Source organism: Parus major, chromosome 23 (assembly GCF_001522545.3).
Source record: "Parus major isolate Abel chromosome 23, Parus_major1.1, whole genome shotgun sequence".
NCBI classification, from domain to species: domain Eukaryota; kingdom Metazoa; phylum Chordata; class Aves; order Passeriformes; family Paridae; genus Parus; species Parus major.
The window spans coordinates 1,723,123-1,735,485 of record NC_031791.1 but is presented as its reverse complement, the minus strand read 5'-3'; the positions used below and the strand labels follow the sequence as shown (position 1 = coordinate 1,735,485).

The following is a 12,363-nucleotide window of genomic DNA, read 5'->3' as shown; positions in this document are numbered from 1 at the left end:
GGAGAGCATTAAACACGGTGGCCGCCAGGGGGCGCTGGGGCACGGCCGCAGTGAGTCCTCCAATGCGCCAGGGGGCGCTATAACGTGCGGGGACCGGGGGGCTGTACCCCTGTTCTCCTCCCAGCCGTAAAGCGTTCCGCGGTGCCGCCACATCGGTTGCGCTTGACGGCGGGAGCGTCGCGAAAGGCCCGTGAAGGACGGCGCTGGGCCCGTGAGGGGGGGCGGCGGTGTCGGCGGCGCGACAGCGCTCGTGTCGCGACAGGAGCGCAGCCATGCCGTTCTGGGACCTGCAGAAGAAGCTGGGCCTCGATGTGGACAGCTGGCTGTTGCGGCAGAGCATGCCGCAGCCGCACGGCCAGGCCGGGGTCTGTCACGCCTTCGAGCGCGAGTGGGTGGAGTGCGGGCACGGGCTGGGCCAGACCCGCGCCCGGCGCGAGTGTCAGCTCGAGTACGAGGATTTCATGGAGTGTATGAAGCGCACCAAGCTGGTGGGTGAGCGGGGGAGCACCGCCGGGCCTTGGGGGGACACGGGGGGCGCGGGGGCCTGGAGGGTCCTGACAGAGCGGAGGGCAGCAGGTCCGGGCTGGGGGGACTCGAGGTGCTGCCTCAGGGTAGGGAGAGGCTGCAGAGGGTCCTGGCCACGCTCTGGGGGAGGTTTGGGGGCTCCAGCACGGGGTGGGAGCGCACCCTGGTCATTCCCAGTGTGAGGGGGGGTCTGGCCCTGCAGCAGCTCCTTCCCCGAGGGCTGCGGTGGCTGCAGGACCCCGAGGAGCGGTGACTGCCCCATTCCTGGAGGTGTTCCAGCCCAGGCTGGAGGAATCTCATTAGTGGAAAGTGTCCCTGCCCATGGGGGTGGGGCTGGGTGGGATTTTAGTTCCAACCAAAGCATTCCGTGTTTTGGGGCAGCGCCGAGCAGACCTTCCTGTCCCCAGCGCTTCTCCAGCAGCTTCCACATCCAGGATAAAATCCTCGTCAGAAAATTGGGCTGGAAACCCAAATATCAGTCCAGAACATCCCGAGAGCCCCAAAGTCTTTGAGAAGAGCCTCAAACTTGAGTGAGGAGCCCCAGGGCGGGGTTAGTGTGGGTTCCACATCTATGGGGCTGCCAGGACCTGCCTTGGGGACCCCCCGAGGGATCCCTGAGACCCCTCTGTGACCCTGGCAGGCTCAACGGCTCCGGATCATCTTGGAGCAGCGGGACAGGATGATCAAGCAAGGGAAGTACACACCCCCGGACTACCACATGGGCAAGGAGGAGCCCAGGCCGTGATTCCCACTGGAATTCCTCTTGGAAGAAAACCCCCAGAGCACGGGGCAGGGGCCCTGCTGTGGCTGGAGGGGAACAACCTCAGGTCGGGCAGTAAATATCCCTTTGGAATGTCTCCTTGGCTCTGTCTTGTCTTTATTTTTTTGGGGAAAAACACCTCATTTCCACAGGGATTCAGAGTGGAAATGGATGGATTTGGGATCTCTGCTGGCTTTTCAGTGTGTGGGAGGCAGATTTCCTCACTGGGGGCTTTGAAATCCCATATGCCAGCAGGATCCATGGAGTCCCTGGCACAGCCCAGGGGGTTTGTCCCTCCCAAGGAGAGTTTTTCCTTCCATTCCCTGAAAATTCCCTCAGTTTTGGAGCAGCGCTGGAGCAGGTGAGTCCCTGGAAGTGGAGAGTGGCCAGCTCTGTGCTTTAATCCATGTTTTTAATGCTGCTGGTGGCAGAGTTAATGCTGGATCTTTGCTGTGAGATTCCTGATCCCAGCAAATCCCCCTGCTGGGATGACAAAGGCTGAGCCCAGCATGACCTCCGGGGGCAGGGACATTCCAGGAGGGACATTCCAGACCCCTGCCATGGCCACAGAGGGATCTGTGCTGTTCCTGGGGCATGAATCCCATGGTGGGCACAGGAGCCCTCCTGGAGAGGAATCTCATGGATTCCTGACTCCAGGCAGATCCTGGGATTGCTGTGCCCTTGGATACAGTTGGATGCTGGTTTGGGGGGCTCTGAGTCACCCCAGGGTGTCCAGGGCAGGGATCTGAAGCAGGAGAGCTCCGTTATTTCCTCCAGAAGCCCTTTCCTGGATTCCACAGGACATCTGGTCTCTCAGGAGCCATCCCAGCAGGGTTTGAGCTTCTGCTGAGATTTCTGCTGCTCCTCACCCAGCCCCTGTCCCTCAGCTCCCCCCAAAGCAGCCTCCCCAAGCCCTGGCCAAGGTTTCTCCCTTCCCCCAGGCCCAGATGGATTCCCTGCACTCCAGCTGAGTCACGATTCTCCCTGGCAGGGTGGCACTGGGGGAGGGTGGCCCTGGAGAGCTCCAGATTCCCAGTCTGGGTTCAAATCCTCTGACCCAGAAGCACATCCATGACCCAGGCCTGGCTCTTCCCTGTGTCTGCCTTTGTTTGCCACTGCTGATCCCCTCTCTGCCATGTGTGTTCCCTCTGTTTTAGATAATTCTAGGAATAATGTCCTTTTAAATTTTTTTTTGCATCAATTTTGATATTTTTCCCCCCATTTCCTGCCCAAAGCAGGAATAACTGACCCAAGACCCCATCCTGTCTGGGTCCTAGCTAATTTCTGGCTGTCCTTGCAGTAACTGATGGAGACTGATAATCCTCAGGGATTCTGGTTGCTGCTTTAAATATGAAAACTCTGGTGGTGATGAGTTTGAGCAGAGGAAAACCGATGTCAGGATATCAGTGCTCCATGGATCCCAACATTCCAGCTGTAAAAGTGGGCAAGGAGGAGCTCTGAGGAGGGAAACACAGGGAGAACATGGGAGCCACGTGAGGAAAAGGGAATGGAGTCAGGTGGAAAGGGACTGGGGAGGCAATGGAGCTGCCAGAACAAATAAAGGATGGATAAAGAGGGAAAATTGTGCTGGGGATGGAAATTGAGTGGTGCTGTGGAGCCATCAGAGTTATTTATCTTCAGGGAATTGTCCTGGGGGGATCTGGGGAGGAGGAGGGAGGGAGGGAGCGGATGGGACAGTGGATGGAGGATGTGGGGACCCACATGGAACACCCAGAAAGTCTGAGGGGGCTGAGCTATTCCAGGAGCTGATTCCTCACCAAGCCACACTTCAATTCCCCTGGGTTTCACCCATGGATGGAAATTTGGGATGCAGAGCCAGCCAGGAGATCAAATCTTCATGAACCTCCACACTTGCAGTCTCTTGTTATGGATGATGATTAATTATTATCAATTATCCTTCCCTTTCCCAAAGAGATGTGCACTGGTGGAGGCACCGGGAATGCAGAGAGGAGTTTTCTGCTCAGTGGCATCACAACTTCCTCCCAAGCTGGATGTGAGGGTTGGTGGCACCTGGAGCCATGTAGCAGCACGGGGCACTGCTCCCAGGAATTGCTGTTTTGGGGGAAAAAAATCCTGTTTTGATTCAGAAGTGTTGCTTTTCCAGGGAGAGGATGGAAAAAAAACAGGCTCAGCAAAAAGCCTGGCAGCTCGCTGATGTTGGGAGTGACTCATCCCATGGAGCAGCCCAGATGTCAGAGGAAATATTGGGATTCATCTGAATTCTCCTGGCTCCCAAGTGGCTCTTTAGATCCGTGCAGAATCTAATTGCTCCAGCGATCGGCGTTATCGCAGCCAAGGGCGTGCGGGGAGCAGCCGCAGCCGGCAGGATCCATTTGCTTGAGTTAAAAGCTCTGTCAGGGATTTCAGCCAATAAAGGGAATAATCAAAGACCTGATGAAAACGATCAAATTCATGGAGAGATTAAAAAAAACACCTCTTGGCTCTGCTGGGAGGAGACCGAGGTGGAGGCTCTGGCTGAGCAGCAGGGACTGAAAATGGATCCGATGCTCCTGCCTGAGTTCCCCTGGGCAAAGGGACTTGGAGCATCCTCAGCTCCACAGTGTGGCTCACCACGAATCCCTGAACGGGATCCATATCCAGCCTGGAGTAGTTCCAAATTTCTATTTCGCTCTTTGCCTTTTTTGTCACTTTTTTGGCATGGGGTGATGCCACATCCTGGCTGGGTGGGAGGCACTGGGGCTGGCATGGGGTGGGAGATGTCCGTGGGGAGCTGCTTCTGCCGTGGACGTGGCCTTGGCAGGGCACCATCCCTCCTCCCAGCCCCTCATTCCCATTTTCCTACAACATTTAGCCCCCAGGAGTGGGAGTTGGGGGTCTGGGATTGGGCTGAGCCCCCACCTCCTGCAGCTCTCACAGGCCTGGATGTGCTGTGCATCATCTGCAGCTCCTCTCTGCCTCGGAGAGGGGGAGTAAACAACTCTCAGGAGATGAATAATTTATCAAAAGTCAAAGGAAAAGGCAGGTTTCAGCCCTGGGCTTGGGCAGAGGTTTTAATGAGGGCGAGGGGACAGTTCTTGGGGCAGAGCCGGGTTCTGGCTGATTTGCACCAGGAGACATCTCCCTGCATCCCTGTGGATGTCCGAGGTCCTGGCACTTGGGGTCCCAGGGGTCCCCTCAATCCTGCTGAGCAGTGCAGGAACAGGGAAATGAAATGATTTAGGGAGGACCTGCTTTCCCCTTCCTCCTGAAATAATGATTCCCTGTCTCCACATAGGCAAAACAACGCATGATCCTAACCCAGATTCGCAGCACAAATAATCCATCACCTCCCAGCGCTGCGAGGGATTTCGGGATGCGCGTTCCGGGTGTGAGATCCACACAGGCTGGAACAGGCGCCGTCTCCCAGCCTCCCGCACTCCTCCGGGATTCAGCACGGCTGGAATTGGTTGGGTTTGCTCCGGGAGCGCCGTGAGGGAGGAGGCTGGAGCCCGGCTGGTGACACGGGGTGACAAAGGCACGCGTCACCCTGCAGCCAGCACCGGGCTCCCCGCAGCCGGCCGGGCCGTGAACCCTGCGTGGTGTCCCGAGGGCGAGCGGTGCCCGGTCACCAAGCGGGGGAGCAGGGGTGACCGAGGGTGTCACAGCATCGCCCCAGCGTGTGCCGGGGGCCGGGCTGGCCGTGGCCGGGCTCTCGGGGCCGCAGACACGCGGCAGAGCCGCCCAACCCGTCCGGGAGCTTTGGGAACGGCGCTGCGGCAGCGTCTGCCTCTCCAGGCGCTTCCCTCCTCCCAGCGCGTCTGGGGCCGCCGGCTCTGCCGGGATGAGCGTTCCCTGCTCCACGGCTCCCACGGGTTTTGGGGTCCCTCGTAATGATGGGAACCACATGGAGTGGTTTTATGCACTCCACATGGAGCGCATTTATCCAGCGGTGTCCAGCATGGATTTGACCACGTGCTCCAAGGGTGTGAGACTCGCACAGAAAGCAGTGTCAGGGTGGCACCAGGGTGATGTCCCTGTCGCTGTCACCTGTCATTGCGGTGGCAGAACTGGTGCCAGCCCACAAGCACACCCTGTTTCCAGTACACCCTTTTACTCTGTCCCCAGTTCCCCAGCACCAGTCTGGCCTGGCTGCAGCCCATGAGGATTCCCAGCTCCCAGAACTCACAGCTGGAGCTGGTGTCTTTGAGGCCTTGGCCCTGCATCTGTGGGGTCACCGCAGCGGTGTATCCACACCCGGGCGGGTTTGGCCACCCCTGCATCCGAGCAGGCAGGGCCGCAGGGCAACACGTGCTCCTCTCCAGCCACGTCCCAAGCTGCGTCCAGAGCAGGTGTCACCACACCCCACGCCTCGTGTCCTCCACCGCGTCCCACCCCCTGGCTGGAAACACTCAGGAAAACACGCACCGGGAAGCAGAAGTGTTGGGATGAGATCTGAGAACCGGCGGGGGAGAGATGCCCACGGGGCACTCGGGTGCACCGAGACCCCGGGGGGACTGGGGCGCCGGGCTTGGCCGGGCCGCGTGCGGCGCCGCGGGAGCAGCCGCGCTGGCCCGGGGCCGTGGCACGGAGCTGCTGTCGCTCGTTGGATGCCGCCGTCGGTGCGGGGCGGCTGGATCTGCCGTCAGCCGGAGCGGTTTATCCTGCTTCACTCCTGCCAGGCGGCTGGGGCTGTCCTGCAGCTCCGCCATCCCTTCGGGCTTCTCCTGGTGTCCCTGCCCGCGCCGCGGCTGGCGCTGGGACACATTCGGCTGCGGCTGGGATGCCCGGCTGCCCCGCAGGTGAGGCCCTGGGCAGCTCACGGCTCTCCCAGCGCGGCCCTCCGGACCTTCCCGAGCCTGTCCCCCGCACCCTGCTCGTGTCCCCCGCGATGCGCTGCGGCTGCTGGCCCCGGTCCCCGATCGATGGGTGCTCTAATTACCCTGGGCCTGGGGGGATCTGGAAGATGAGGATGGAAGGGGGATGATGGGAGGATGCTGGGAGGGGTCTGGGGGGTGTGGGGAGCTGCTGGGTGTTTGGGGGGGGCCCTGTGCAATGGGGGTGGAGGGTGGGGAGGCAGCAGGCGTTGGGGTGCCCTGAGGAGCACGGGCAGGCTGGAAGGCGCAGGGTGGAAGTCCCGAGGGGGTTGCCCGGAGCCGGCCTGGGGGTGCCCGGGGTGGAGGTGCCGGTTGTGCTGGAGCAGGGGCGGGCGGCGAGGCCGGTCCCGGGGCTGAGCGGGGCGGGAGGCAGCCGGGACCCCCCCGCCGCTCCCCGCCGCCCGGTGGGCAGGGCCGGGCCGGGCCGGGGGAGGCGCCGCGGCGGCGGGAGCGCACGGCGGGGCCGGGAGCGGCCGGACCGGGAGCGCACGGCGGGGCCGGGCCGGCACCGGAGCGCCGCGTCCTGCCCGCGCCGAGTCGGTACCGGATCGCCGGCGGGGGGTGAGCGGGGCCCGGGCTGCGGGAAGGGGTTGCGCACTGGGGAGGGACCGGGGAAGGGCGACGGATGGAGCGGGGATGGGCCGGGGATGGAGCGGGGAAGCGCCGGGGATGGAGCGGGAAAGCGCAGGGTCAGAGCGGGAGATGAGCGGGGATGAAGCGGGAAGGGCAGGACACAGGGATGCAGCGGGGATGGAGCGCAGAAAGGCGGCCGGTGGGGATGGGGATGGACCGGGAAAGGCGGGCAGCAGCCGCCGGGGCTGGGCTGGAGCTGAGGGCACCGGAGGGTGCCGGGAGTGGGGGAGGTAGGACCAGGTGGGAGCAGGACCCGGGGGGGGGCACACCGGCCCCGTGTCCCCCCGCAGAGCCGTGCCCGCACCCCGCTGCCTCCTGCACCTGCTGCCCCCCCGCCAGCGCCGCAAACCCGGCTCCAAGCCCCGCAGCCCCCGGCCCTGCCGCTCCCTGGGCACCGAACCCCGCCCGGCCCCGCAGCCCTCCCAGCCCCACAGCCGTGGGTCGCCCAAAAGCAGGGCGAGGCTCAGCCCCTCGGGGCTACCCGGGGGAGCCGCCGTTTTGGGCCGCGATTCATTTTTTCGCAGCTTTTCAGTGGGGGGTGAATGACTCATGGAATCCTTTCTCCGTTTCTTTCAATGTTTTTTTGGGTCTCTTTGTTCCTGTTTTGCTGATTAAATGATGGCAATAAGGAAAGGCTCGGCGTGATGGAGGCGGCTCCTGCGCCGCGGCACATCGGTTGTAGGAGTCTCAGGCATTTTTCCTGGCCGTGCTAGAGGACACAATGAGATTTATTTTAAATATGTCTCATGCAAGGTGCTTATTTGCCCAGCGTGTGTACGCAGCACAGCTCACTCCCGGCGTGCTCCAGAAAGCCCTACCATCTTCCCCTGCCATGATTAATAAGATTTTTAAACCCATCCCCGTTCTCAGCGAGGAAAAACCTGCAGGTACAAAGGGCAGAGCCGAGCTGATGCTCCTTCTTGTGCTGAGCACAAAGAAATCGAGCCCAAAAGGTTGGACTTGGCTTTGTGGGAGTGAGCTCAGGGATGCCAGTGTGAGCTTTGCTGGTAGAGGGGCAGCCGTGCCACCATCCCCATCCTTGGGAACCCCAGCAAGGGGGAAACTGAGGCAGAATTCAGAACCTCCGGGAGGGCTGATTCACCTGGCCGAGAGGGCAGAGACACCCATGGTGGCCGATCCTTTCTGCATCACCCCCAGCACCTGTGGCGGGGAGGGCCCTGCGGCCGGTGGCCCGGTGTCACGCGCTGTTTGCTCCTTCTCCAGGGTGCTGCTGCCCGCGGGGACGTCCTGCCCACCCTCCTGCCCGTGCCCTGGGCCATGTCGTCCTCCGACGAGGAGACCCTCAGCGAACGCTCATGCCGGAGCGAGCGCTCGTGCCGGAGCGAGCGCTCCTACCGCAGCGAGCGCTCGGGCAGCCTCTCCCCCTGCCCCCCCGGGGACACCTTGCCCTGGAATTTACCCCTCCATGAGCAGAGGAAGAGGAAGAGCCAGGATTCGGTGCTGGACCCGGCCGAGAGGGCGGTCGTCAGGGTCGCAGGTAAGGCAGAGCCTTGTTGGTTCCCCCCGGGGATCCCCTGCGCTCCCCCGCCGTGACTGGGATGCTCTTTGCGGTCACCTCTGTACCCCGCTGCTCCTCAGGGAGCGTGGGGATGGATGGGGAGAGGAGGGGAGGGATGGATGTGGCTCTGCTGGCCGAGGAGCAGGGTGGTGGTTTGTCTCTGACACGGCTTTGTCCTCTCCAGGCTCGCCCCGGGCGGTTCATCCGCTCAGCACTGGGGTTAGGGGATGACTGGGCACCTCCATCTCGCGGGTTGGGTGACATTAAAATGCTTAATTAAGGACTCAATGGCTCCTTGGTGGAACAATGCCCTTGACTGAACTCCGGGGAGGAATTTGCCCGGGGATTCCCGCCCGGGTGACGGAGCTGGGGCTGCTCCTTTGTGGTGCCCATCAGCAGCTCCATGGCTGCGGTCACTGGGACGTGCCGGTGTCCCCGTGTGGAGGGGACAGTGCCCCGCGTGTCCCTCTGCCTGCTGTGCTGCTGACCCCGTCACAGCTCGGGGGAAGAAGGAGCAGGGCTGGGAAGCAGAAACAAAGACAGGGACGGACCCACCTTGGCCGATGGCTCCTTCTGCAAGCGCCGGCTGTGGGGGCGTGGGGACCCCGCTCCAGGATGGCTGGGGAGGGAGGATGGGGGAATTTGCTCAGGGTGGTGGCTCCAGGCACCAGAGCTGGGTTTCGATTCTTCTCTGGGGCCAAATGGCCATCAAGGGCTTTGATCTGTGTCTGCAGAGGTCTGTCCACATCTCCCGGCGCTCCGGGCGCCTTTGATCTGCTCCTGCCGGAGCAAACGGGGATTTGGGGATCCTGCTGAGGGACCCCCGCTGAGCCCTGGTCGGGCTGTCCCTGGCTCTGGCTCCAAGAGAAACCCGGGGCTGGGCTTTAATCTCGCTGGTGGGGGTGGGCACAAGGGTGACAAGTCCCTGAGGTGTCCGCTCTGCCCGGCCAGCCCCCAGTCAGTGACCAAACCAGCCCCAGTGCTGAGCTCGCTGTCCTGTGGGGACCCAGACTGGGAGCACTGGGGAGAGGGACAGCACCTGGACCCAGACTGGGAGCACTGGGGAGAGGGACAGCACCTGGCACCGGGGAAGGGGTGCTTGGGGTGCTGTCCCCTCCCTCCCTGCCCGCCCCGTGGCTCGGGGGGTGTGTGTGTGGATACGGCCGTGCCACGGTGCCAGACCGGGGATCTTGGGGCTGGAAGAACCAGTTGATTCAAATGATGGTTCTTGAGAATGCACCGTCTGGGGCTGGGATAGGCAAATGTGCAGGGTGTGGCTGGCCCTGCCCCAAATCCCAAATCCCAAATCCCTGGGGCTGGGAGATGGAGGGGCACCAGGATCCTGCCATATCCACTGCTTCTCATGGACCCGTTCTGCCCCAAAATCCTCATCCTCCCACGCTCCAGGGATGGATTCTGCAGAGGCACAGCCATTCCCCTGCTCTGTTCCTGCCCGGGATGCCGAGTGCTTGTTGTCACCCCAGCTGGATCCAGCCCATGATGAAAGGCAGGGGGATGTCACAGAATTCGGTCTCATGCAGATTCCCCATTAAAAATAACTCGGGAGGTGCAGTGAGACAGTGCTGAGCTGGGAAAAAAAAGAAGAGTTCGGAGACAGTTTTGTGTCACCAAGTTTGAAAATGAGCTGAAATATTGATTCAGAGCCTTGCATTATTCAGCAGGAACGTCTGCAGGGCACTGGCTGCTCCTGTGCCTCTTCCCACTGGGATCAGGCCTGGGACCAGGGACAGTGGCCTGAAGAATGTGCCCTGGGGGACCTGGAAGTGAGGGTAGAGTGATGGGGGCTTGGCTTTTTGGGATCCCCAGGAAGGGGCAGCAGGGCCCAGGGATGGAGCCTGGGCATCATTTGGGGCTGGGCAGCCCCATCATTGTAGAGATGACACAGAAGGAGTGGCACCTTTGTGGGTTTGGGGGCACACAGGGATCTTGGTTTTGGGGGGCACAGAGATCTGGAGGGCTCTCGCTCCTCGCTATCCGTGGGGTTTAGCAGTTTCTGCATCCCTTCTGTCCATCAGAGCCAAGGAAAGGAGGACACAGCCGTGCCCAGGGGGGCTGGGACACGCTGGCCCAGGTCTCCAGGCAGTTCTGGAGCTGCTCCCTGCTTTTCTGGCATCTCCTCTGAAGGCAGCGGTGGGAGGGGAGGGGGGAGCAGGACGTGGAGGGTCAGAATGTGACCCCTGGCCCTGCCTTGCTCTGTCTCACTCCAGGCGCTTGGCAGAGGGTGAGGGTGGGTGGGAGGTGCTGCTTTTGGATGGGTTAAAAAAAAAGGAGCTTTTTTATCCTAAATCTTTGCACTTGGTGCTGCTGGAGCAGGAGGGGCCGGGGGACTCCGGGATGCCAGGGGTGAGCGGGCAGGGGTGATGGACGAGGCGTCGCGGGGGCTTTCCAAGGGCTCTTTGAAAAGGTTCCTGGGAGTCCTTTGTCACCCGGGCGCGTCACCCGCGCCGCTGGCAGAGCCAGCGCTGGCTGAGGGAGGGAGCTGTGCTTCATCCCCGGGGACACGGGAACAAACCCCCTTGTTCTCCGCTGCCTTGGGAGCCGCGGAGCCGCCGGCTGGCGGGGCCGGGGCAGGTTCCGAGCAGCATTCCCGCTGCCCGGGGAGGAATCGCTGAGTGCCAGCTGGCCGCCACAGATTTCCCTTTCCCTGGGAACGCGTTTTTGGGTCAGAGGGATGTGGCGAGCCCTGTGCAGGGCTCTGTGCCGGGCGGCTCCTCGGGCAGAGCCGGGGGAGCTGCGCCCCCGGGGCCGTTCCCAGGGGATTCTCCGGCCATTCCCAGTGGGATGCTCTGCTGAGGATCCGTGCCAGGCCCTGGCACCGCTGGGCACAAAGACCCCGCCACGAGGTCGCCACGATCAAAACCCTCCTCCCCATGGAGGCTCTGCCGGGGATGCAGCCGGGCACCGGCGCTCTGTGCCACGTTAATTACTTTTCCTAATTAAGGCGCCAAGCTGAAAGGGAGATGCCTCCAAAACCAGGATGAGGGGGGTGATTTGTGTAACCCCACCCCGCGCCAGGGGAGGAAGAGGAGGAAGAGGGAGGTGCTGCCCCTGGTCCCTCTTTATTCCCTGGGGGGATCCTGGTGCGCCCCCCTCCCACGCTGAGGGGTTCGGGGGTCCCTGGGTGACGGTGGGGACACGCAGGGTGTCTGTCTGAGCGGGATGGGGCTTTTCTCGTTGCCATGGTTACCCAGCCGGGCCCTCCAGTTGCCATGGGAACGGCGCATCGGGGTGAAAAAGCAACATCTTGAGATGGCCAAAAAAGGGCCGGGATTTGCCCCAGTGCGGGGGGGCCGGGTCGGGCGGGGGTCACGGCAAAGGGGGTGTCCTGTGGGCTCGGCGGGGTGTGGGTGGCTGTTGGGGGCACTGCGGTGTCCCCTGGCCTGGGGACAGCCACCCTCGTGCCCCTGTTTCCACGGGAGGTTTTGCTCTGTCAGCTCGGCTGGGATTTCGGGGGGGCCGAGTGGGGTTTCTGTGGATGTGGGAATGCCAGGAAGGTTTGGGCCTGAACCCTCATTTCCCGGTGGGGTTTGGCTCTGCCCCGCCGTTCCCCGTGGGGCCTTTCCATGCTCTCCAAAGTCCCCCAGCTGATTCTCAGGGTCCCCTTTGTCCTGCCCATTCCTCTCCAGGTGGGGCTGAGGGGTCCCCACTCCCCCACAACCCCTCCAGGCAGTGCCAGGCTGTCCCTGGTCACAGCTTCCAGCCAGGATCACAGCCCGGGGGACCCCCAGGGACTCGGCAGCCCCCCAGCTTCTCCCATTCGGGAAGCGGGGTGGGGAGCAGCAGGACCGCCATCCTGGGGTGAGGTGATGCTCTGGGTACACTGGGATGTACTGGGATGTACTGGGATGTACTGGGATGTACTGGGATGTACTGGGATGAACTTCCTGGGCTGGCTGGGATGTGCCAGCAGCTCGAATTGCCACTGGGGGGTTTCTGGGTGTCAGGTGGCACGGGGAGGTCACAGCATCACACCCGGGCAGTGTTGTCATCCCCCTCTCAAGGTGTCACCCCTGGTGTCAGTCCTGCTGTCACCCCTCTGTGTCACCCCCTGGTGTCTGTGTCAGTCACCC

At 62.4% G+C, this 12,363-nt stretch overlaps 2 protein-coding genes and 1 long non-coding RNA gene across 4 annotated transcripts in view; all 3 read left to right on the top strand.

Annotated features, from left to right (window-relative positions):
• The first annotated feature begins 131 nt into the window (after nt 1-131).
• Nucleotides 132-1,382, top strand: NDUFS5 (NADH:ubiquinone oxidoreductase subunit S5). Its single transcript, XM_015649136.1, has 2 exons — nt 132-488; nt 1,166-1,382. Exons 1-2 carry the CDS (start codon nt 273-275, stop codon nt 1,268-1,270), a joined length of 321 nt encoding a protein of 106 aa, XP_015504622.1. The 5' UTR covers nt 132-272; the 3' UTR covers nt 1,271-1,382.
• A 1,581-nt stretch (nt 1,383-2,963) lies between these two features.
• Nucleotides 2,964-3,710, top strand: LOC109022959. 2 transcript variants are annotated; one of them, XR_004500160.1, is made up of 2 exons: nt 2,964-3,299; nt 3,411-3,710. It is a non-coding gene; the product is annotated as an uncharacterized LOC109022959 (long non-coding RNA). The 2 variants fall into 2 exon arrangements; XR_002002423.2 differs by having other exon boundaries at nt 2,964-3,305.
• Nucleotides 3,711-8,016: 4,306 nt separating this feature from the next.
• Nucleotides 8,017-12,363, top strand: part of MACF1 (microtubule actin crosslinking factor 1) — a 156,033-nt gene continuing 151,686 nt past the window's right edge. The window contains exon 1 of the mRNA XM_033519639.1: nt 8,017-8,251. Within this exon, the coding sequence (XP_033375530.1) occupies nt 8,032-8,251 (220 nt within the window). The 5' untranslated portion in view covers nt 8,017-8,031. The remainder of the gene's footprint in view (nt 8,252-12,363) is intronic.

What these genes read in the sequence shown, in the direction of transcription:
- NDUFS5 (XM_015649136.1), top strand. Translation starts at nt 273, where the DNA reads ATGCCGTTCTGGGACCTGCAGAAGAAGCTGGGCCTCGATGTGGACAGC. An exon ending in GTATGAAGCGCACCAAGCTG is followed by an intron (nt 489 to 1,165) that starts GTGGGTGAGCGG and finishes TGACCCTGGCAG; the next exon opens with GCTCAACGGCTCCGGATCAT.